Consider the following 25760-nt stretch of genomic DNA (forward strand, 5'->3'; position numbering starts at 1 on the left):
AAAGATCATGTGTTTTTTGAAGAAAAAAATGCCTCTGGAGGTTTTTTTCCTTTCTAGTTTTTGACCCTTTAACGTGCACCTGCGCCCCATTTCCCATGAGGATTAGAAATGGACATTTAAAAATAAATGAAAGCTAAGATTCTTTCATAGTCACATGACTAGCAACTGGGGCTTTAAGGAAAACACTAAATTATCAAAGACCCACAATAAAAGAGCTAATAACACCGTTTTCAGACTCTTTAGGGTAAAGACTATAGTTTATAATGCGTGTGCACAGCAACTAACCCAATGAGTCTCTGATTTCACTTCTGGGCCTCTAGGCTCTGTCATAGCTACAAATACATCATAAGAACACAATCTGTACAAAAATACCATATAAATCAGCTTTCATTTTAATGCTTGGATTTAAACATCCTCTTGCAGTGATTTCAACTCCCATGTGGCATGGTAACCTTGTGCGAATGCCTTAGAATGATATAGTAGCATTGTGCTAAAGATATGTCAGCTGGAAAGAGAAACTGACTATAATCAGAAGAGTGACATACAAAACGAGTAAATAGAGAGCCGCTCTGGTGAAAGAGAAATTCTTTCAGCATTATTAATCTGAGGAGTGCTGAGCAAAACAAGTTAGGTGATGATTTTCATGAGTGACTAATTTGGGTGCGCAGCCTGAGTCACCTTTAATGGGCCTGCCTTTCAGAAGTCCCCCTCCTTAGCCACTGAACAGCAGGCCCCCTTTTACAAAGTGACAAGAGGGTACCTTAGAACTCAGGCAACCAAGTCATTAGTCACTGCTGAAAAATCCCAACCCTATAACTCGAATCTGACAGTTCTTTGCAAGTGGCACACCACAATTTCATGCTCTCATGCAATTTAAAGAGGTCCAGAGGTGACTAGAACATAAGAACATAAGACTCAGTGAAACACAGCCCTGGACTAACTCTAGAGTCACTTTGAAGCACTCTGATGTTATTTTCGGCCTTTGTAAAAATTCAAGCTCGATGGAATGGAGAGATGCTATTCCCGGCGCAAAAAAATGCAAAGACGCTTCCTCAAGTAACAGCTGCTAGGGGTGTTGCTGACAGGAGGATTGCTGGCAAGGCCGCAAGTGGTTAGAAAGAGCCATCCTTAGAGAGGGGTTTAAAGCTCACCCATGCAAGTCTTCCTGGCATTCTGAATTTTAATAGATTAAATGGACGAAGCTATGGCTATAGAGTTTTACCAATGGGGTCACAATTTGGAGTCAGCTTCCACGATAAAGGGTTGAAACAAATGGCTAGCAGATATTTTAATCAATGTTTAATAAATTATTATAGAATCCATCAGGTCAATAGGTGGCTTGTAATCATCTAGAACACTTCGGATGTGCTTAAAGCTGCCAATCAGATGAGCTACTCTTATATATAACATGCTTGTAAAATATATTAATAATTTCTTAACCCTTTATGGAGTATGTATAAATTGAGCTTTAATCTAAAGTGTGATCACAAATGTATCCCTTATTCAAGGCATAAGGATCTTTTGGCCAAAAAGGGGTTTTTGCGCAAAAAGGAAATGTCCAAACTGCTTATTTTTGTGCAAAAATCTCTTGTGCAAAAACGGACCGGAAGAGATTATGCAAATGAAGCATAAAAAAATGCTAATCCATGCTTCATTTGCTTTGCCTCTTCCGGCAAAAGCCGTAGTATAGACAAAGCCTGAGAGTCAGTTCCCATCACAAAGAGCTTACAATCTCAATACCAAAACCGACAAAGGAATGTTATTTCTGGGTTATAAAAAAGCAACAGGGCAATTAAGGCCATCTCTACACTACAGGCAGGATCAAAGCTTCCACAGTCAATCTTCTGGAATTTGAATTAGCAGGTCTAGTGAAGACACGCTAATTTGAACTGAGATGGCACTCCTATCGGTGCCGGTAGTCCTGCTCCTATGAGGAATAAAGGAAGTTGAGGGGAGAGTGTGCTTCTGTCAACCTCCCATAGAGTGGCTGGTGCCAAAATTCAATTTAAGATACTTCAACTCTGACAACGCAATTAGGAGTTAATTTGAACTTATCCTCTAGTGTAGACCTAGCCTAAGTGTCTTTTCCAAGGTCCCATGGAAAGCCCCTGACACAATTAGAAATGACCCCAGCTCACCTAAGCCCCAATCCAGTGCTTAACCACAGAACCCATCCTTACTTATTTTTTCTTTATTTAGCTTTATTTAGATGGGACTGGTTTGATCGCTTATTCTCTTACTCACCTTGTAGGCTACTTTTGGTCTCCTTGTGTTGCATAAATTGCAAGGTTCGTCCCCTGGAGGCCAGTCTAATTTGCCCACAGAAGAGAGTCACACTTTCAGGCTGGGTCCAACTCCATTTTATTGTTTGCAAGCAATGGTCAGCCAAGGAGCTATTGCTCAAAGCAAAGCTGACCCTGGGCGTTGGCTAAGCATCCTTTTTTATACTTTCTTTAACTTTCTTATCCAACTTGGCACGTCTTGATTTGTTACCTTAGCTTCGTGTTGCAGCGTTATTGGTTAGCATATTTCAACTCTATTCCACTCAGTAACAACCACCAGTACAGCTTACTTAAGTAATAGCAATTAGCAAATTCCCCTAACTCAAGTAATACGTGTAATCCAGTCCTTGAGAAATGGGTCTAAACAGCTAGTTCCCCTTTTTACTACAGCTTCTAAAACATGCGCAATTAGATATGTGCTGTTTCAAGCTTAAGTAATGGAAGGGGGAAGAAGCACACATAGTTTTTACTATATTTTACTACACTTGCTATGAGCTTAAGTTGATCATGTTGAGCAGAGAGTTGATTTCTAAAGGTTTTTCCACCTGGTGGCCAAGCTGCAGCCGACAGACTCATAGCAATAGCTTTGCTTCTGACAACATCGCTGGGAACAGTCATACGGAGCTGGCCATTGGTTTCCCATCTTAGTGGGAAGAAGGATCACTTTAGGGCTAGGAATGCCATGCCTTTTAAGGCTGGTCCTTTCTAATCCCCATGAAGTGACATCCTGAGAATGTCAGGCCAGACCAGAGTGCTGGATATGTTTTCTTTTGCTGCATGTATTTTATGTTTCTGGAATGTAGAAGGAATCCCAGAACGCAAAGGCAAATAAAAAGGGGTCTGATTGGATAAATTGAAGCATTGTTTGCAATGACCTTACTGGTTAGCCGAGTGGATAGTTTTGCCCTGCTATTGCATGCATGTCACCAATTAAGGGTTTATCTACACTGCAGGGCTTACCTGGAAATAAGCTATGCAAATTGGGCTACATCATTTGTGTATCTTATTTCGAAATAGCTTATTTCGAAATAGGGAGTGTCTACACAGCACTTATTTTGAAATAGAGCGCTCTTCCTCCGACTTCCCCTATTCCTCTTACAATGAGGGTTACAGGAGTCAGAATACGAAGTCCTCCAGCTTGACAGTGTTTTGACACTGTTTCAAAATAACTGTCTGCTGTGTAGACGCTGACTAAGTTATTTTGGAATAGCGCTAGTTATTTCAAAATAGTGTTGCAGTGTAGACGTACCCTAAGTTATAAGTAATTGTTTCACATCTTTCCCATATTATCTATTCATTTAGCAGTTGTTAAGTATCACACGGGCCCATGAAACTACTGACTAGTCTTAGTTAATAATGGGCAAGAGATCCTACTTCTGCTCTGGAAAAACGAACCTGATTTGAAAAAAAATCCAAACAGTATCTGCAAAAAAGCAAGCAAAGCCCTTGTATTCCACAAACATTTCCCCCTCTTCCCAAGAGATGCAAACTGTTGACTAGGATCAGGGCAGGGGGAGGGGGAGAGGCCTGCCTATAAAAGAGCAGAAGAGAGAAATCCTACTTTTTCATGTCTGTCTTCTGGAATAGAACAGCAAAAGGCAGATATTTTGATCTGGACCTGAATTATTACTTATTATTTATTTATACTACAGTAGCACCACAAAGCTACTCATTATTGGGTCATCATTGTGCTAGCTGCTGTACAGGGGCATGGCCCCTGCCCCAGAGAGCTTACAATCAAACATGAAGAGGATTTTGCCTTTGACCCAAGGCATCATGAATTAGCCAATTCCTCACAGTAGTTGTAGTTAGGGACTCTTGCACGGAGATCTGAAAGTGCATACACAGACCTGTTGCTACCTATACAAACATGTACAGCTTCCAGAATGTATCTCCCTTTTGAAAAGCCAGCTGCTCCCAATGCAGTTTTGAGAGTTCCTGCCTGCAAAAGAGAAAAATTCTTCCCAGAAACCTGTTCCTTGATGGAATAAAGCAGATCTGAACTGTGACAGGCAGTAAGATTTCTAGAGACCAGGAAGTGGGGAGAGGTAGTACTTAGTAAGCTTGAGGGACATGGTCTCACCAATGAATAACTACTGGTCAGTAGTTGACACTATGGAATTTTTTGTGAGACATTCGTCTACGAGAGGATGAACGAAAGGACAAAATCAGTAAAGTGAAATGAAAGTGAAATGTTTGCCAGAAATCTCCTATGGTTATTGCAGAGTGCTTAATGCTAATAAACTTTTGCTATTTTCCAGACCTCTCTGTGCCTCTAAGTCTTGGGCTGAACCTAGATGTGGTGTAGTATTGGTGTAGCTATGTGGGTTAGTGGTATGATGTGTTACTGATTCCATTTACACCATTACAACCCCAAGAGTGGACATGTTAGGGTGCGTCTACACAGCACCCTAAACTCAAAATAAGATACGCAATTTGCGCTATGCAAATCGCGTATCTTATTTTGCATCTATTTCAAAATAGCTTATTTTGAAATTTGGTATGTCTACACAGTGCCAAATTTCGAAATGACATGCTGTTTTGAGACATCCCTTAACCCTCATGGAACGAGGGTTCCCAGGATGCTGAAATAGCACGCCCATTATTTTTTAAAAGTATTTTGAAATAACGGGTGGCTTGTGTAGACGCGGGATAGCTATTTCGGGATGCCAGAGGCATCCCAAAATAGCTGTGCAGTGTAGATGTACCGTTCTACTGGTATAATAGTGCCTAATACTGGTATAGCTTATTCCCTGTCCCACACAGAAGTAAGCTGTACTATATCAATCACTTTTAGATTGATAAACCTGTGCTCACAATAGGGGCAGTTCTATGTTAGTTACCCTGGGAAAATTACAGGGGTACAACTTTTGTGAGCAGATGAGCCCTCAGCTTTTCAGGAATATGCTCAGGGGATCATCTTGAGCTTCATTTGTTTCCTTACTTTAGAAATAATGAATAGTTCAAGACATAGTATCATTTCCCACCCACAGCCTGGGGTTTCTTTTCCTCCCCCTTAGTTAAGACTATGTTTCCCTTCTGCAGGTAACTGTTATAGCAGATGGAATGAAGTTTGTAGAGCTATGCTATTTCAAACCAATTGAGAGCCTGGAGCAAAGAGATTAACGGATTTGCCCACGGTCATGCAGTTAGTCAGTGGCAAAATCAAGATTAACACATTGGTGTCCTGTCTTTCTGTGCCCTGCTCCATCCAACATATGCACCTTAGAGCTGCACTTCTGGTTCCTGTTAAACAATTGAGCAAAGAGCTGCAGCAATGCAGGAGACAGGTTGATGCTACAAAGAACCATCTGACTAGCTGATCCACAGAATGCATGGATTCAACACCTGACCTGACTGCTACAATGAGCCAACCCCGTAGGAGAAATTGATCATGAAAGTAACTGAAGCTGAGAAACTCGCCCAGTGAATTTAAAATGGCTGCACCAAAGCTAGACATGGTGACAACCTTGGCTGTGTTGTTATGGGGTGGGTTGGAATGGGTTTGTCACCATGTTAAAGGCCATAGCTTCATTTCAAGACTCAAATCCGCATTTTGCTGCGCTAGACAAAAAACACAACGCATGGTGCAGAGGCACTCCCTAGGAAGAGACTCCAGAGCTCTGGATTTATGAGGTTTCAGGCTGACAAAATCCATTGCTTTCCGGTGGCAGCAAAGTCACTTGGAAGTTCATACTGTGACTTCAGAACATTGGACCCGTTACAATAGTACATGCAAATCTTCACTAGACTCACTGAGCAAAAGATTACTTACAGAGCGTTCCTGCCAGCCCAGCTAGCGTGTCTCTTACGTAGAAAGTCCAGCAGAATTCGGTTATTTTTCAAAGTCACAACCAAGCAGCCCCGAGTGTATCCTGTGAAGAAGCCCTGCTTCAGTCTGTGTCTCTTGAGCCTGTTCTCTGCCTCTGACTGGTCTCTGACAGCTGATTTTATCACAGTGCGCTGGGCTAAGTTGAGAGGATGAGCCAAAGGGTTTATTTTTAGGGAATATGGAAGTCGCTATCCCATCAGGCTGAATCAATCAAGAGTTCCTGTAGCTATGGCTGGGGGGAGGTGAGACTTGAGTTGTTGCTGGCACTAGCAGCTTGCCATGCTGATGGGATTATTCATTCAGCACCACCCCACTGTAATTCAGTAAAGGGACATATAAGCTTCCAAATATTGTGCATTGAAGAAGAGGCACTTTCCTGAGTCATTCTCATGGGTCCTTGGGCCACGGCATTGGCACCTTGCGGCTGTCATGAGATTTTTACTATGTTAAAAGCTGGGAAAGGCAACAGGTATTAGTTAATACAAGTTGGTTCATAATGAGCTTTTTCAGTGGCCGTGTATTTTTTTCTAGAACTGTTTGGTTGGAAAAGAGAACAGCACAATAGGATCAGAGGATCATAAAATAAGGAATGATACAAAGAAGGCCAGTGGGTCTGTGTGTCACATTACATAATATCATGTGATAATGAGATAAAAGGATTTTTTTAACCAGTGTATTTCACAGTTTTTGCTTTAAAATTTTCCTTGCTTCTTAGACTTTGGAGGAGGGTGGTCTGTATAAACAGCAATAGCATCGAACATTATCCTAGCTAGAGTACAATCAAGAAGAGTGGACAGACCTTAGAACACAAACTTTTCACTCACTGAGGACAGCAAGGAATTTCCCCCTCTTAGTACAAAGCTGCACGTATGTGCTCTGTGCAGGTTTCATGCTTTTTATTCTCAGTCCACTTTAAAATTATGCCTGCCAGACAAATTCAGAGGTGATGTGTAAGTTAGATTTTGCACTACCTTAGATACTTTACATTCACATTCCTTTTGGGTCTAATTTCATCCATTCTGCTGATGTTCTAGAGGCATCTAAGTTGGTCTAATTTACCCACTGAGGAATTTCAAGAATCATAGATGATTCCCCAGACTTCTTTTGTTTTGGAAGAGACCTAAGGAAGTCATCTACTCCAATCCTGTGCTCAAATCTCGTAAAATGTGGCTACTAAAAATGTAAATCCCACCACCAGCTAAAGATGAAAGACAAGTTTGAATGAGGGAGAGGCTATGATGATCTTGTGCTTAAGGCACTGAATTGGAAATCAAGATGGCTGCCGTTCCCAGCTCTGTCACAGATTTCCTGTATGGCACTGGGGAAGCCACTTCAATCCTGTGGGCCTCAGTTCCTCAGCCTTCTTTTGTCTTCTTTATTATTGAGGCCTTTTCTACACTTACTGGGAGATCGGCACTGTGGGAATCAATCTCCCTGGGGTTGATTTAATGGGTCTAGTAAAGACCCGCTAAATCGACTGCTGATCATGCTCCCATTGACCCACTGGATTGAGATGAATAAGGGGAGTCAAGAAGTGAGTTCATCTGTTCACGTAGCTGAAGTTGTGTATCTTAGTTTGACTTTGCCCCCTAGTGTAGACTTGGCCTTAGATTGTAAAGCCTTTGCAGCAGTGACCATGTCTCCCTAAGTGTTTGTACAGGACCTAGCACAATGGGGCCCTGCTATTAGTAGGAGCCTGTCGGCTCTAGGGTAATATAAATAAGGATAAGAACTCAGTGGGAGTTGTAGCGAGGGCAGATTTTGATCCCCAGTGGCACCCTATTTTCCTTGTGGCAATGGCCAAATATCTTGAGAGAGCTACTTTTTCAACCCCGGTTGCTCAATCCCCTACTTACAATTCTTGGGTATCTATGCCTAGAGTACTGTTTATTTCCCCTTTCCTATTGTGCTTCCTGGAGTGACTGTTCCTTAAATACACAATTATACCACAACCTACTAGCCACTTGCTGAGATCCAGGGATGCAGCCCTACATCTTGCAGGAGGGTCCCCTCCAGGAATTGCTCTTTTGTTTCACTCAACAGATGAGAATCAGGGAAGAAAGTTAAGATTGTTCAAAACTGCTTGAAATCCCATTACCTGGGGGGTGAGGGGAACAGCCCTGGAGAAGCTATAGTGCAGAAACCACAGTCATTAATCTCCCATGTCAACATGCCACGTAAGAAGTGGTCTCTGAGTAAGGCACTATTAAGCAGTAGCTGAGTCTCTTATAAAATATCCCCACATGGAATATCTCAAGCTCTGAGAGGGGGGAAGGCCGGGGATCTGACTAAGCATGCATTTCATTGATTACCCACCAGGTTCTGACTCACCCGAGTGGAAATAGTAGGGATTGTCATGTTTACCAGCTCAGCTAACTAGATTATTCGTAAGCTCTGTAACAAGCAAGAGTCAGCAAATGGCTAGCTCGGGAACACCGAGGACACACTGTGGAGCTGCAGCGTATTAATTTAGCATGGCTGCTAGGAAAAGGCAGTGGAAGGGCATAAGTTCAAGGACGGAGCACAACAACACCTGCAACCCAGAGGGTGCGGGTGGGGCGATTCCACATTGCTGGAGAAGACAGCAGCTGGTAGCAGTCTGGTTGAGATCCCATCTTAAGAGTTTTTATCAATGGCAGCTTGTGACATTTTTGATAGGTTGGGAATAAATCACCAAATTGTTAATAGCCCAATGCATAATTTAAGCGCTATTCTTATACCACCGGCTTTAAATACACAGAAAAGAATCTAATGTTCATCTGTTCACAGGAGAGGAAGAAGAGTATTTCCAAGTAAACAAAAACTGTTTAAAAACCCAGAGATTTTCACATTTGTTTAACTACCAAATCAACTTAAAGTAAATTGACGGTTTTCAGCTAATTTCATACATCTCTGCTTAGAACATTTTCATGCATTCAAATAATAGACCACAATCACTGAGGCTGTGTCCAGACTCAGGGTTTTTTTCGAAAAAAGTAGCCTTTTTTCGAAAAAACTTCCCCTGCGTCCAGAGCCTCTTTCGAAAGAAGCCTGCAGTCTAGACATAGCCTAAGTAACTATATACATCCCCATCAATTAAAAAAAAGCCACATTAACCCTTAAACAACATGGACCTTACAAAATTTCTACGAAAAATGAAAAAGGTGTGTAGCATCAGCTATCAAACCAGAACCTGAAAATCTCATCTAATTTAGTGGAATATTCACGATAAAGACACAAATACAGTAATAAAAGACCATTAATCCAAAACAAACAAGGCCATTTCTTAACAGAATGGTTCTGAAACTGTGCATTTTGATGAGGACACCAGCCTCATTTTTGAGACACTTCAAAATCAAAGTAGATGACATAAAAGTTGGAGAATGAGGGGGTTGGGCATAGTCCCTGCCAGTGACTAGTCAGCTGCTTCCTAGAGAGCTGCAGGAAGTAGGGAGGATCCTCCAGGAGACCCAGGTCTGGGAAACCTAAGTGAAAGACCTGGCTAGGATTCCAGCTGTGTAGGCAGTGGCCAAGACCAGGGAGCCAGAGGGCAGGACTTTGTTTTCCTGCCTTGATTTCTAATGATCCATTGAATGATGAGTAAACATCTAGGAAAGAGAATAAGATACTGACAATGATGGGAGCTTAATTGACAAAATGACTGGGGAGTTGGCCTGCCAGCTTGTATGAGCATTGGGAAACTGAAGAGGACGTCTGATCATGGGTTTGGGGAGACCCTGTTGCACACTCCCTTTTTGTTTTGCCACAAGACAGTATTATATCTTAGATCCCCTATTTAAAAAGTGTCTAACTGAGGCAGTGTGAGACACAAACAGCAGTAAACCAGCTCTATTAGCTAGTTACAATGGACTTTGGATTCAGTCGTCTGTTCTCATGCTCACAAAGGAATTGTGTGTGCTAGGGATGTTAAATTGCGAGTAATTGACTAATCAAATAGTCGATGCATTTTGCACTGACTTTTCGATTAGTCAGTAGGGTGCCTTCACCCTAAAAATGGTGAAAGGGTAAGGATGACCTTGTTTCCCTATGCTAAATGTAGGACACCTGGTAAAATTACTCATATTCAAGCAAGTTCCATGGCAATCAATTAGAAGTATGCAGTCCAAATGTTCAAATTAACATCCAGTTGACTGAACCCCTGTTAAAAGGAAATCCATAGGTGGATTCTTTTTATTTATCTTCTTATCTCTAAGATCCACCCAGGAGAGGTGAAGCCTTTTCTTCCCCTCCTCCGCCCTCATACCTTTCCCTAATACAGAGAGAGTGCCCATCCAGCCCAGCTCTCCCTGCCTGGCACGCTCCACGGTCCATACCTGGCTGGGTCCCTGCCTCTCCTGGTCCACGACACTGGGTCTTCCTGAGGCAACATGTAGTGGGGACACTCAGGGCCATGTGTCCGCCCCCTAGATTTCTGCCTGGGTTCACACCAGAATGTGGCCAGTAGCAGCCTTTCAGCACTGTGCAGAGAGGAAGAGATAGAGCTGCTTCCAGCCACAGGGGAGGAGCTAGGGAGTGACCTGGCCCATTCCTCCTTCTCCCCTCCCTGACTGCAAGTATATTGTCTCTTCCTGCCCACACAGTGTTGAAAGACAGTTAACACCTTCAGACTGCTGCTGTCCAGTAACATAACCCAGTGCCTCCTGTCCCTTGGCGACAGCGTAGGCAGGAAGGGGTAAGCCCTAAATATGCATTGTGGTTTGTACCAGTCTCTCAGCTGAGTTGAGTAGAGTACTGCTGATGCCCACCAGCTTGGGGGTCTGTCCCACATCCTTCTCCCTCTTCATCCTACTCTTACTGCCATAGAATCTGGGACCCTACTGTGCAAGATGCTGTATGAACATTGAAGAAAATATTTCTCACCCGACGCCATCCATTGAACCAGGAGTATGTTTCGCAGTGGGGGCAGTGTCCCAGTTTGAGTCCAGAGAAATTCCTCTGATATTTCAGTGCATTCCCCTCCCCACACTTTGGTGCCTCATATCACAGTCACCTTGCTAAAGACGACTTTGCAACATCATCATAGCCCAGCAAGATCGCGCCTTAATTTGCTGCTGAGGAACACAGGGCTTGCCTCCGTCAAGGTGGAAAACAGTTTCTTCAGCCCTGCTGGACAGCCGAGGGAGTAAGAGACCAGATATTCCTTCCTAAACAGCAGCTACTTCCCTCAGCCCTCCCCCCGTGTCACTACTGAACAACTTACATCTCTGTAAGGCGAGGACTTTGTACAGTTACTAAAAGTCCAATCCAAAGATTTGGAGTACAGGCAAGAAACTTCATTACCACTAGATGGCAGTGTAAGCCCTCATGCCAGATAGACTTTCATAAGGTATATTACTAAAATGCTTTCCTGCATTAGTGCTAAACTAACAAAGTAAAAATAAAGTGATTGCTGGGTATTTTATGGTCTATTCCTACTGCACTAAGGATGTGTGAGCCTTATGCCAGGGAAATAAATAAATAATTTAACTTTACATTTTCTCCTTTTCTCTCCCCTGCCCCACTTTGAGTTTTGAAACTTCCCTGTAGATACGTTCTTAAATTAATACAAAATGAAGAGGAAAAGAGAAAAAAATATACATGTTTTGCAGCTGGTCTAAACATGTAATGCTGTAATTTGTAGTCATATCAGACACTAATTCAGTCTTTGTTGCACTGAAGTGATATCACATCCTACTATGCCTTTCAGCTAACTACCCCCTCACTCCCACAAAACCTCAATTAGTAAAAAAAAAACCACATACAGTATTCTGCCTGGAAGAGGGATGAAACACACCCACACCCAACAGCAATGCCTCCTGGGATGAGGTTTACCTGGGAGGTTGACAAATGCCTTTGATGTCGACCGCGGAGCGTCCAGACTACCGCACTGAGCCGACAAACAGCTGATCGGCTCAGCGTGGCAGCCATTTAAATTTAAATGAAGCGGCGATTATTTAAATCGCCGCTTCATTTTCCTGTGCCAGGTAGCCTAATCTACATGCCTCTGTCGCCAGAAGCATGTAGTCTAGACGTACCCATAGGGGTTTCTTGCGCAAGAAACCCCTCTTGTCCATCCACACATGTCTTTTTGCGCAAGAGCTCTTGCACAAAAAGGCTTATTCTTCGTAGAAAGAGGAATAACTCTTGCGCAAAAGGTCATGTCTTCTGACGATTGACTGTACTTTGTCTTGCGCAAAAACCCACCTGCAGTGTAGATACTCAGCCAGTTTTTGCACAAAATGGTCATTTTTGTACAAAAACTCTGCAGTGTAGATGTGGCCTAAGTGCTCAGATACTGAAGGGATAGGTGGGAGTATACAATCCGAATACAGCTTGCTAGTGTATCACCATTCATCAACCAGATGATGAGCTATGTTCCTATATTTCACATTGTAAAATTGATGATGAAGCCAATGTCTATGCTATCCCAAAAACCTCAGTACCTATTAAGCAAGGTGTGAGGATGAGTCCTACCACCTTTCTGTTTAAAGAACTCTGTTTAAAGAACACCTCCAGGTTCCCCTCAGCTGCTCTGTGTCGCAAATAGCTGTACTAGTGAGTACATTCCTCAAGACCCTATGAAAGCAGTGGCTGAGTTCTAATGAGATCACAGCATGGGGATCACATAAGCCAATGATGCCTGGGTCTGATTCATCATCCATGCACTGTCAGAAATGGAATCAAGCCAAGACGGCTGTAGCTCAAGTAATTAGTTATGTACTAAATACACCTCAGAGCTCACTGAGTAGCAGGGAAGAATTATTTCATCTCAAATGCAGTGCAAACCCACCCTGGTTAAACAGGGACATGCTGCTGGTTAATTTGATACCACCTATTTTTAAACATTAGCTTAGCGGCTCAGGGTATGTCCACACTGCAGTGTTATTTCGAAATAACAGAGCAAGCCCGTTATTTTAAAATAATTTTGAAATAACAGGCTTCTTATTCAGACTTCTGTAACCCTCATTTCAGGAGAAGTAAGGGAAATTGAAAGATGAGTATTCTTCCTTCAACTTCCTGCAGTGGAGACAGTGCCAAAAGCCGCATTAAGCTATGCAATTAACATAGCTGAAGCTGTGTATCTTAATTCGACTGTAGCCCACAGTGTAGACGTACCCAATGTTCACGGGATCTTAGGAACTAAGTGCTGGCCCAGATGCCAGCAGCTTCTGTATTCCTGCCCCTGCTTTCATGGGCTCAGAGTGTGGTCATGAGCAAGTCACAGCAAAGTAATGTGCCTCAGTTTCCCAGTTTTGAAACTCAAATGCATAAGCACTGATTTTGTGGAAAAATCAGTGGGTGCTCAACACCATCAGCACCAAGCTTTTCCCCCTTTCTCCTGAGCCTCTCGCACGCTGGTGGCCCTGCATGTACAAACTCCTCCCCCCTCCCTCCGAGTGCTTCCTCAGCACCACAGACAGTTGATGTGTGGTGCTCAAGCTTAGGAGGGAGGGGAGGAGCAGAGATGGGGCGTGCTTGGAGGAGGAGGTGGGGAAGAAGTGGGGTGGAATAGAGCAGGGGAAGGAAGAGGTGGGTCGGGAGGCATTTAGGGGAAGGGATGGAGTGGGAGTGGAACCTGCAGCAAGGGAGGAGATTGAGCACGCCCGGCAAGAGAAGTTGGTGTCTATACTCAGAAAGTTATACTGTCTAATTCTCTGAGGCTAAAAACGTCGCAGTAACACATCTGTGTCAAGTCAATGAAATGATACATTTGAGTTTAATTTGCTTTAAGTAATTTGCAGTCTGTCTTGCTAGATAATTTGCCCTCTACTTTTGTCTCATTAAGATCGACCCTGTCCTGGGTCCACATCTTCCTAGACAGAACCATCCACTGCCCTGTCCTTGCCATCCAAGCTGCCACGCATGCTGGCAAGAACGACCTTGTCCAAACTCTGTGTTTAGGGCAACTTCATTGATTTTTAAGTGACCGCAGTGGGTTTCCACAAGAGCTGGGGGCGACCCCTCTTTTGTGATCAGCACAGTCCGAGACCTGGCAGTAGGACACCAAAGCTGAGATCACCAAAATAAATCAGGGACTCACAGTGCTTGCCCAGGGCTGAGTCATAGGCTGTATCTGGCACTTCAGCAGAGATGAGCGTTGTACTTTTCCCGGACAGCTTCGCTTCCTGTTTGGGAATGATAACAGTCTGAGCTGCTAGCTGGACAGTTACATTTCCATAAACAGATTCTGGGAACCTTGCTAGGCACTGGCATGTACGGAAAACAATTAGATCATAGGGCATATTGTCCCATTGAGGGTCTGATAGACTGTCTGTATGGTACATTTTGGTGTGCCCCCGTCATGCCCAAATTGCTTTATAATTAGAAGAGTGCATCAGCCCCAGAGAGTGGAGAGTTTCTTGATTCCAAAGGGCTTCTAACCAGCACTAAAGATTCACCCCCATACTACTGACATTATTATAACTTCACCCGAGCATATGCTAGAGACACTTAGCCCCCACCGTACTCATGGAGTAAACCCTTTGTTTACCTTTCATTTTGGCCAGTTATCTCCCCTTTATTCACAGGGAGTGGTGAATTACTCCAGAAGTAGTCCCGTTGGCTTCAGTAGTATAGTTAGTGAGTAAAGTACTACTCCGTGCGAGTAAAGAGTTCAAAAGCTTGCCCTTGGGGATTGTATTCCTTCTTTTTTAGCCATTTCCAGAGAGGTTTATTTGCCTATCAACCCAAAGTCTGGACAAAGTTTTACTGTGTTTTTTACAGTCACTTCATGGTTGCCTCTTTTTGACAGAGCTAAGGCCAACCCTTTCCTTAACTTGTCTCTGCATCGTGGAGATTTCTCATGCCTGGAATTATCTTTGAAGATAATTATTGTCTCCTCATCCAGTAGTACTGTTATCGGTAATGCTCTACAATACAGCAGTGCCTTATGAGGTTCCAGTTGGGGGTCTCAAAAGAGTCTTAGCAGCAGTATTATGGCACACAATGTTCCCTATAAGCCGAGGTCTTGGGTGGCCACCCCAAAGAGATTCAGGTGACACTCAGCTGATTAGCTGAGTGTTCACAGCTGGCAGCATGTGTTTCTATTGGTGGTGCACAACTGCACATGCCTTGGTGCATGTAACAAAAATTATTCCATCTATGGATGGAAGAAACTAGAGGGAACATTGGTGGCAAGTTATCTGCCTTTTGATGCTAATGACTGGCAGTAGTATCTTGTTTGACGCTCTTTATACAGCTTATGGAATTGTGCTTTACCCCACTCGCCCTGCCAAAGTGTCATGTCTCATTAATTCCCTTCTTCCAAGACTTTTTGATTTACATTTGATTCCTTCAGTGTCCCTGCTGCCAAGAGCTATAAAAAGCAGGGCAAGTAGCTCTCTGGTCTTTGTTGGTTGCTCTCAGGAGGCATAAGCATGAGATCCAATGTGACCTCAACTCCATGACTGCCAAGAGGGCACTCTGCGTGTGCTTGCCTAGCTGTGTTTTCTGGATCACCCACAGATTTTCAGGACACTTAATGAATGTTGGGGCATATGACCCTTGTGGTTGGTAATAGCTCATTAGAAATCACTGAGGCCAGGATGGCCTAGGCTGAACAGTGTTTTAGGGTTGGAAAGATACGTGTTTAGATTAGAAGGGCTGAGGAGGAGGGGACTTTGGTCCATAGTGGATTTTGTACATGCTGCAGAATAGGATTCAAAGCTAATTTAAACCACAAATGGAAGTGAGTTTGTTCTCCCCCAGTGGATGTTTACTGGCTCTCCTCAGTGTTATTCACTGGCCACGTGAGTTGGTGCTAAAACCTAATGCATTTCTCTTTACACCCACCACCACTTACTAGCGAAGGGCCAGATCCTACTGCTATTACTCATGAAGTCGTACCCTATTCCAGGAGTAGTTCCAATGGAGCCAAAACTTTGGCTGAGCTTGGGAAGCTGGGAGTGTTCTTGTTTTGATAACAATATGTGTTGCAGCAAGAATTGTGAGTGTAAGAAACATGGCTTCTGTGCATATGCCAGTGTTGCATGTCTTAAGCGCTGTTGTTTATTTTCTAGCCACACCCAGGAGCAACACTTAGACCAGGAGTGGGCAAATATTGGACTGCAGGCCAGACCTGGTCTGCTATGGTTAGCTCCTGGCAGGCCCTCGTTGCTATATTTATCTCCACAGCCACAAATACAGGCAGTCCCCGGGTTACATACAAGATAGGGACTATAGGTTTGTTCTTAAGTTGAATTTGTATGTAAGTCGGAACTGGCTCCAGATTCAGCTGCTGCCACTGAAACTGACCAGGGGCTGACTACAGGAAGCAGGAGGCAGAGTTGCTCTGCCCCCAGCTTCCTGGAATCAGCCTGATCAGTTTCAACAGCTGCTGAATCTGGAGCCTGGGACAGAACAGCTGGGGCGCTGCCCGGTAGGTTCCCACAGGACCAACCCGGCAGCACCCCAGCTGCTCTACCCGAGGAGTCCCGCAACAAAAGCCTGGTCTGCTGGGGGAGAGGGGGGGCCCGGAGGACATGGGTGGCGACCCGCCGCCCGTGAGCTCCGGGGCGAGAAAAGCCCCGTTCATAAGTGCGGATCCGACATAAATCGGATCCGCGTAAGTCGGGGACTGCCTGTACTGGTGATCGCAGCTCCTGCTGGCTGCGAGTCACCATTCCCGGCCAATGGGGGTGGCGGAAAGTGGTGTGTCCAGCTGAACCGCTTCCTGCTGCTCCTATTGGCTGGGAACTTCAATCTGCAGCCAACAGGAGCTGCAATCAATGGTACCTGTGGATGCGCAAGTAAATATAATGGTGGCGGCCCACCAGAGGCTAACTCTGGTGAACCACCACCATGTTATTGCCCACCCTGACCTAGACCTACTCTTCTGAGCATATAGTCTCACACCAATATGTGTCCCTCCAGAAACCTGATCTCCTTTTCTCAGTTCTGCTCACCATTCACAATAATGCTTCCCTATCGCATTGACATCTATGGGCATTTCGCCACTGATTTTAAAGGCAGCAGGATCCCTCTCTGAATGCTAAAGGGAAACACATTTCTTGGGAGGACTGGAAGAAGAGAGTTCACCAACCTTTCTGGCTGACTCCTTCTCTGTGTGGGTGGCAACGCTCCATTGTTGCCTCCTGCTGTTACTCTGGGATGAAGAGAAGGCCAGTTCTGTCCAGGTTTTAGTCCCCTGGATGGCTGTCACTGTGCTGGGCTCCATCTCACTCTTCCTAAAACTGCCCCTAAAAGGGGCTGTCTGGAGTGCAGGGAAAGGGAAAGCCGTAGGCTGTGAAGTTGGAGCAGCTTTGCCGGTGTTCGGAAGTCTCCAGTCTCCACTGGTCTGAAGTCTCTGTTTCACCGCAGTGCTACTGAATTGATAGAAGGTAAGGTTCTCCATCGACTTGCTCCTCGACCCATTATTGACAGGGCCTTGAGGTGGGGCAAGTTTTTCCCCCGAAGCCTTTTGTAGAACATTTCTCACCATGCTCTAAAAAATACATCGGATTAGACTTACTCTCTACTTGCCACATTGCTGTGCCCAGAGGAAGTGCAGTGGGATTATAAAACTCTACTCCCAGTCCTGAACCCCATCACCCACTCTCAGTGGCATGCCTTCTATCATTACTAGGCTTGGACAATCTTCCATCAGTCACTCTCCTCCTATCTTTCTCACCTCTCCTACCCCAAAACCACTCGCTAGGGTTTATGGACGGAGTATGTGAGATACTTTTAAAGCAAACTAAGGGGCGGTGCCTCCTGCTTGCTACGTTCACCAACCCCCCTGTCAGGAGAAGTTTTTTTTATATAGAGAGAGATTTTAAATCAAGCTTCTGTAGACAAACATATGTATTCTGCATATGGGTAAGCTGCATATTCTGTGTATAGGTAAGTATGGCCCTGAGTACAAGTCAACAATGAGACTATACTCATCATAGCATGATAAGCAATAGTCACGCATACCAGTTGCCTAACCAGCAGGAAATTCTGTGACTAGTTTTAGGATTCTGCTAGGTCCTAAAGCCTGTGATATGTTCAGTTAAAATCAACTGATTTAGGTCAGCTTAACTAGATCACACACAAACATGAAAAAATGTCACTCCTGGTGTGATATAACTGAGCCAATCTAACCCTGGGTATAGGTATCACTAGGGCCAAGTCTACACTACACCCCTCTGTCAGCAGAGGGCTGTAAATAAAGCACATCCAAAGTGCTAGCCAGTTCCTGTGAATTGCTTGATTTTCATTCATTAAGTCAATATAGTGTGTCAGCCTGTTCTCTCTTCTGTCCTTCTTATATTAACCAGTTTGCCTGTAGCTCACCTGGAAGTTCACTTGCTTTGAAGGGGTTCTTTCATAGTCCAGTATGTTCTGATACCTACACAAAAGACAAAATGTGGCACTTTACTTCCTTCTATGCTGTGCATCTAATGCACACATGTACTGGAACAGCCCAGGTTTTCAAAGGTATCAGCATGGAAGAAGGGCTCTGAAACCTGTAGAACTCAGGTTTCATGAAAAACTTATTGTGGCTTTGCTGAGTTTGTATTTGGGATTGCATCCCAGTGACCTCCTGGTGCCAAAAGGCAGAGGGATACATAGGGTTTGAAGGAGCCCCTGCATCTGCTATTGACATAATAGTGTCTTAAAGGGTGTCATGTAAAGTGTCTACTGAAATCTTATGCCACACACACCACAATCACTGTGAAATGTATGGGAGACACTGACCTACCTATCTGGCTATGTGTAAACTGTGTATTATATACTTCACAGTGAACACCTATTTACAGGCTGGGCAAATGCTAATCATGAGATTATGAAGTTTCTAGGGGAGATTCTCATCTATAAAAAACAAGCAGCAAAGGATACCCTGTTCACGAGAGAAGACAATGGATTGCTGGAACTATATCTGAGAGTGCAGTGGTACAACCCCAGGGCCTTCATCTAGAGGACAAGCTGCCAGCTGGCTTATTTTAGGAATGGAGGATCACAGCTGGTTTGGCTGCTTGACCCGGTGAGAAGGACTTTGAGTGCACTAGCTTTGTGAGACAGGAGGCTGTCCTGGCAGTGAAGTTTAGGCTGTAGAAAAGCAGGACATGATTATATTTTACATTTAAGCACCTGTTTCCAAATCTTTTGCATGCCACTTCTAGAATCTCTGGACCTTGTTAAACTAACTTGTACTTGTTTTTCTCTGTAAAATAATCTCAGTGCTATGAGCAAGGGTGAAGGCACAGTAACCTGAGGGCACGGTTCCTTTGTGATCTGTGACTTCTATGAATGGCCAACAGAACACAGGCCGGACACTCTGGGGAGGTGCTAAAAGGGTTCAGAGCTTGAAGTATGTCTATTAATTACCAGCTTCCATTCCCAGGGATATGCTTGATTTCACTGGGAGTTGCCCATGCATGCCAAGGCAGGGTCTGACCCTGCAAACTTATAGTAGACACCAGAGATCTGAAAACAAACTTTGAAAGAGAATGTTCTGGCCTGATTTAGTGCAGCGTTCTATCATTGAAGAGAGACCCCTCTGCTCTGCAGAGGGAGGAGAGGGCAGAGGAGTGTCTGGGGTGCACATGCCTCTTGCCAATCAAGCGGCGGCTCTGCTGGGTGGGGTTGGCTTGTTACACTAGGTTTGTGTTGCTAGCGGGGTTGTGCTCTGAGTGGGCAAGGTTATTGTAGGATTTATTTAAATATGAAACAATAAACAGATGCCTCTCTGAGGCTCTGGCTGCCCTAGCATAGTACAATCTCACCAGCATCACAGTGGCCACAGCCAGCCTAGAGACCCTTCCCTTACCGTGGGAAGAACACCATTAGCCCTCTCCAAAAACCCTCTCAAACAAGGGGCTTTTGCAGTGTTGCCAAACCTGGGCAATTTTGGACCAAGGTACGGAGAAAGTTCCAGAATCCCAGCGCTCTCACAGAACATTCCCAGTGAGCTGCTGCCTGAGGAGCGATTCACAGCTTACAGGCCTGGATGACCTCAGCTGTGGCAGGTTCAGCAGGGCAGAGAGGTGGGAAGCCCCTCCTGGCCAGTTGGGGATTTATAGGTCATAGCCATCCCTGTTGGGTCACGGCTGCAGCCATCGGGAGTGTGTTTTTAAGGGTTTGTCAAGAGCTCCCAGAGGGTGGGCTGAGGAGGCTGTTTGTTGTAGTTCACCCGGATCTCAATGCGTCAGTAATATAGAAGGGTTAGTGGCACTTGAAAATCAGCTGCTCACCTGGCCACTAATTCTGAGACCGAGTTTCTTCCTAGCGCTGCTGCTCGGTGAGCTGAGCTGCTCCCTGGTGAGCCAAAGGTCACGCGAAAGGACTGAGGCTGCCTCGGCTTGCCAGTTCTTTCCATGCTCTCCCGCCCAGCTCCAACTGTCTACCTGCTGGCAGGAAGGAAAGAAGCAAAATCCATGAAGGGTGAGTTTGGGAAAAGCCTTTGACAATCTCTCTCTTCCATTTATATCGTGCAGCAGCGTGTATTACATGGGCCTTGCTCTGCCTTCCACTGCACCTCTGCAAACTCCTTATGTCAGTGGGGTTGAATGGGGGCAGTGAAGTGTCGAACGCGGGGCTCTATAGATACTATGGCATGCACTGAGGCAGAAACATCCTAGGAACAATCATGCACTCTTGGATACTGCAATGGTGCGTGCAGCGTGTGACGGGGACCAGCTGGTTAGACTGTATGCCCCAGTGGTCAGAGCACTGGCTGGCCATAGAACTTAGTGGTTCAAGTCCAAGGAGTTCAAGTTAGGGGAACTTGAATCCTCTTACTCCTGTAGGCTCCAGCCCAGAACCTGGGGGCTGGCAATTCAGGTATGTGACCTGGGCTAGGTTATCACCCAGCCTACTCCCTGGGTTACTTCCTTCCATGTTCTGGCCTCCCCTCAGGCACATCGCAGGCCTGACATATGGCATTCCTGCAGGAGGGGGTTAGGAAATTCCCTTCTCCACTCCACGAGCAGCTACTCCACTGTCTCTTCTATATTGGCTAGCGGCTTTGAGTGGAGGGGGGTGCAGGACTATTCACCTGCATGACTGAGAGTGCTTCTCCCTTTAAACCCACCCTCATTGAGACCATGCCCAGCAGCTGCAGCTGGGTGGAGCTTCCTGTGACCAGAGCTGCTCCTTAACCCCCGGTTCTCCAGAACGGTGTATGTACACCCCATCATACGCTTACTGTTCTGATTGAGGAAAGCGGGTCAGAATGACTTAATCACATGCTTCAAGTTAATCCCAAGGGCTTAAATTCTGCCCTGATGAAGGATGATTTCCTGAATTGGGGCTTCCATGCCTGAGGATGGTTATAGGTGCATGGATGTGAGGAGGAAAATTCAAAAGTTCCTCTGCCCAGCGTGGCTATGCACCTCGAAGTGTGATTCTTCATCCAACCCCCGGGTGCTGAGAGTTGCTAGAAACAGCCACACTTTAAATCAGATTAAAGGGAGCAGAGAAAGAGGGAATTGACAGAGAAGGGAGAGAGATGGCCCACCAATGTTGGGATATGGTGCGCACACTATCCTGGCTGCCTGCTTGTAATTTACAAAGTACATTGCAGGGAGCATGTAAAAGTAATGTGGAGTTTTCTCCACTAGCTAAGAGACATTTGGGTTCAAATTCTGGCCACAGCCCTATTGAAGTTCCTGGCAAAATTCGCATTGACTTCACTGGAGCCAGGATTTCCCTCTTCATATCTGTCTCTCTTGAAACCACTTGGGAAAGTTTTTTTCCCCACATTTTAGGAAATGCTATTAATAAAGCATATAGTAGCTGTACTGTACCTACTAGTGTGGTAGACACTGCATTGGCTAGAGGCAACAGTGACTAAACTAGAACAGTGTTCGCTTTTTTTCATTCTTTGCAACATTAACTTTTTACCAGTAAAATCCAGCTGAAAGGAGCTCTTTGAGTCAACTTTAAATCTGATGCAGGAGTTAGGTCTTTTCAGTCTCTATCTACTGGAACCCTACAAGATTTTCATGTCCAACCCCCTGCCAGAGTAGGGCAGAAAGCCCCTACTAACGATGTACTAGAGACAGAGATTTCTTTATCATTACAGAAATAAACTTATTTTGTGCAAGATATTAGTCTGTATCTGAGGGCGCAATTTGGTCTAATACCACTGCACCCTTTGGTCCTAATGTTATGTGATCTTCCATCTGCCTCTCCTTAACTGAGATGGTAAATGGAGGAAGTGATATTTAGCATTTGTATGCCTTTGCTGCCATAAATATGTCTGTCTAGTGAATGTCTATTAACTGGAGATGGCTGTACTCAAGCCCCAAGAATAAGTTGCAAAAATATCAGGCACTGGTCTATAGATCATTAAACTGATATTTCAATACATACAGAACTTTCTGGACCCTGGCTTTTCAATGGTCCTCTAGACATTGCTCTCACAGAAACAATAACAGGCAACAGTTTGCATGTTAGTTATTTATTTACAGTGGAAACTCACAATACAAGATTGTAGAAAAAACTGAAATCATTCCTATATTAGATTGGCATATTAACACCCTTGCCCCAACTTTGTTTGCAAACTATATTTCAGAAGTCATTTGCATTCTACAAGGGTCCGTCTACACAGAGTGGCTATTTGGGGATACCTCTGGTATCCCGAAATAGCGACCCTGCATCTTAACAAGCAGCCCATTATGTTGAAATATTTTTTGAAATAATGGGCACACTATTTCAGCATCCCTGTAACCCTCGTTCCACGAGGATTAAGGGATGTCTCGAAATAGTGGGTTATTTTGAAACTTGGCCCTGTGTGGACGCACCCAATTTCAAAATAAGCTATTTCTAAATAGAATTGAAATAAGATATACAATTTGCATAGTGGAAATTGCATATCTTATTTCAAGTTTAGAGTGCTGTGTAGATGCACCCTAAAAAAATAGCTTGGCCAAGATTTTCCAGAGAAACTAGTGATTTTTGGTGCCTTTTGGCAGACATGTTAGAAGACAAACCTGATTTTGGCAGTGCAGTGCTTTCTGAAAATCTGTGCCTCTGCCCCCAAGGAGTGAGGTACCCAAAGCACTTGTCACCTTGGAAACTCTTGGCCACGACACTGTCTATGTCACTTACAAGGATGGTTCAATTAAAACTCACAGATGTTATAGAAGGAAAAGAGTTCTTAGATCATCGGCTGTCAGCAGGTCTGGGGTTAAGCCACACTGTACACTTCTGCAGTGAATTTTTATGTCTAGTTTTAAACGATTCACAGCGATGGCCCTTTTGGAAGCTTATTCTATAGCCTGATCTCACCACTAGGGATGTTTCCTGAGATTCAATTGATATTTCCCCTTTCCTAATTTCAACTCATTCCTCTTACTTTCCTTTCCTTTCTAGAACACCTTAAACGTTTACCATATGATCAATGCAGCCCTCAGCCATTTCTAGGTTCAGTGCATTCAGCTTTCTCCTGTCCATCATGGTGTGGAATAAATAGTTCTGGGGAGAATGCAGAGTTAAGTCACTTACTTGCTAGAATGCTTGTCTCAGCCCGGGATATGACTCCATTGTATAATTTGTTCCTTGATGCACCTCACTACAATGCAGCTGATTCCTTTTTTCCTTTCTCTCTCTTTGCTGCTAGGAATTAAGAGGGGCAAAGTCCCCTCCCCTGGCAGAGCTCTCTGATTACATATTAAGGGTGAGTAGTGAGCACAGGGTCAGCAGGCCTCAGAGAGCTGGCATTGAAGAGCAGATAGGAGCCTGGCTCCTACCAGTCCTTGCGAGGCTGTTCCTACCTCAGAAAGCCTCTTATGAAAACACTGGGGCAAACCCAGATTTCATCAGAGCTGCTCAGAACATTTTCACCCAACCATGTTGTCTCGCTGAAGCATTTTGCAGTCTGAGAGTCAAAGACTCAGCCACTCTTTTGCCTGGTGGCTCAGGAACATGCCATGTACCAAACTGTATTCCGAAGACAGGTGGTTTACTATTAGAGGAACAAAAGCACCAAGAACAGGCGGATCCCAGAGGGTGACAGATGTTTGCTCTGTCCTGCAAAACAAAGAGAGAATTGCAATGTAATTAAGCCAGCCTAAGCCCCAGGATAGACACCATTAGGTTGACAGAAGAATTCTTTTGTCAGCCTATCATTCCTCGGAGAGGTGGATTTACTCACCATGATGGGTGAACCCCTTCCTCCATTGCTGTAGTAATTGCCTATTCTGCTGCAGCACTGTAGTTTATGACTATAGCATTTCTAGTATAGATGTAGTAACCCTCACACCTTTTGGGTCAGATCCCATCTAGTGGCACTGAGACCACTTAGAGAGAGAATAATGAGTCTGCTCTACAGCCTTAATTGGAAGTGCATGGTTACATACTTCCCCTAGGGAAGCACATCTCAAGCTTCAGAGATATCCCAGTTGAAATCCCAGATATCCCTGCACAACATACAGCTCAAGAGCCACATGCAGCCCGCAGGGGCTCACTGTGCTGCCCATGCCGACTATAGGCGGCGCTGCTCTATCCAATCCGCCAGCCAGGTGGAGGAGCGGAGCGCCGCTGGGCTACCTGCATGCAGCTCCGGAGCGAGGAGGCAGGGAGTGAGCCAGAGAGTGGGATGCCGGCAGATGCCAGGATGCTGGCATGACATGGTGTCGTGATGTCATGGCTGGTGACCGCCGGATTCAAAAAGGCTCTGGCAGTCCCACAAACTGGAAGGGAGAAGTCAGGTAGGGGAGGGGAAGGGGCTTGTGCTGAGGGGAGGGGGGCAGGTCAGGAGAAAGGGGAAGGTACCAAGGGGCAAGAGAGACAAATGCCAGGGGGCCAAGTAGAGACACGTTTTTTTTGTTTTGTTTTTTGCTCAACAAAAATTTTTAGCCTGTGTGTTTGGTATTTTTTGGGAGAGCATCCCTACTTGTGGCCCCCAGTTGTTTTCTTTGGAATAATATGGCCCTCGCCGCTTTCTGAGTTGTGCAGGCCTGTCCCAGATGAACCCTGACTTGGAATGCTAATAGGTGGAATCGAACCTGGGACCTCTGGAGCTCCATAAGTCCCAGGTTCAATTTCACCTGTTGACCTTACATAGACTAACAGATAGCACCTGCCCAGAAGAGCTTGCAGTCTAGGCAGAACAGATTGGGGGGAGGGGCAGAGAGAAAAGGAAGCAGTATTTCCCATATTTTACAGATAATGACATCTGGCTCTTATATTGCCCGTTTCATCTGTAGATCACAAAAGAGATCAACATAATAAACCTCGTTTTACATCTTGGGACATGAGGTGCAAAGAGACAAAGGGACCTTCCCAAGTTTGTCCAGAAACTCTTGGCTAACTCAGAACTTAAACCCACGTCTCCTGAGTCCTAGCATAGTGTCTTAACCATGTTGTAATAGATGATATTGCATTATACTGTTAAGCCGATAGGTGGAACTGTGTGTAAAATACCTTATTAAATGAACCTTAGCCATTCCTAGCATAGCAAAAGGGATCTTACAATGAACACCTCTGGTTCGTGTGAGCAAGCTCTGTAGCCAGTTGTCATTTGATATTGAAATACAAGGGACACGTAACCATCCTTCTGCTTCTTCAGTTCTGAGCACAAGACTTGCCTGGCTGTGTGCTTCTGTGCTGGAAGTGATCTGCTGGGGACAAGCTATGGGAAAACCATTCTTTGTCTAGCCTTCAGAAATAACACAAGTGCTCATTTCCCTCTGCAGCATGGGGCACGGCTCACTTGCTGGTTTGAACCAGAGGGAATG

At 44.8% G+C, this 25760-nt stretch overlaps 1 protein-coding gene across 4 annotated transcripts in view; it reads right to left on the reverse strand.

Annotated features, from left to right (window-relative positions):
* XIRP1 (xin actin binding repeat containing 1) overlaps positions 1 to 23677 on the reverse strand; it is a 52901-nt gene extending 29224 nt beyond the window's left edge. For 2 of the 4 annotated variants that reach the window (XM_089776800.1, XM_089776799.1), the window contains exon 1: positions 6058 to 6234. Coding sequence is in view for 2 of the 4 variants with exons in the window: in XM_089776797.1 (XP_089632923.1) it covers positions 14135 to 14219; positions 17135 to 17536; positions 18370 to 18424; positions 20271 to 20395 (667 nt within the window). In the remaining 2 variants the exon portion in view is untranslated. Of the gene's footprint in view, positions 1 to 6057; positions 6235 to 14134; positions 14220 to 17134; positions 17537 to 18369; positions 18425 to 20270; positions 20427 to 23526 lie in introns of those variants that run through there. The other 2 variants (XM_089776797.1, XM_089776798.1) reach the window with 2 other exon arrangements.
* Between the last annotated feature and the right edge of the window lie 2083 nt (positions 23678 to 25760).

Source organism: Pelodiscus sinensis, chromosome 2 (assembly GCF_052426305.1).
Source record: "Pelodiscus sinensis isolate ZL-2025 chromosome 2, ASM5242630v1, whole genome shotgun sequence".
Lineage (NCBI taxonomy): Eukaryota > Metazoa > Chordata > Testudines > Trionychidae > Pelodiscus > Pelodiscus sinensis.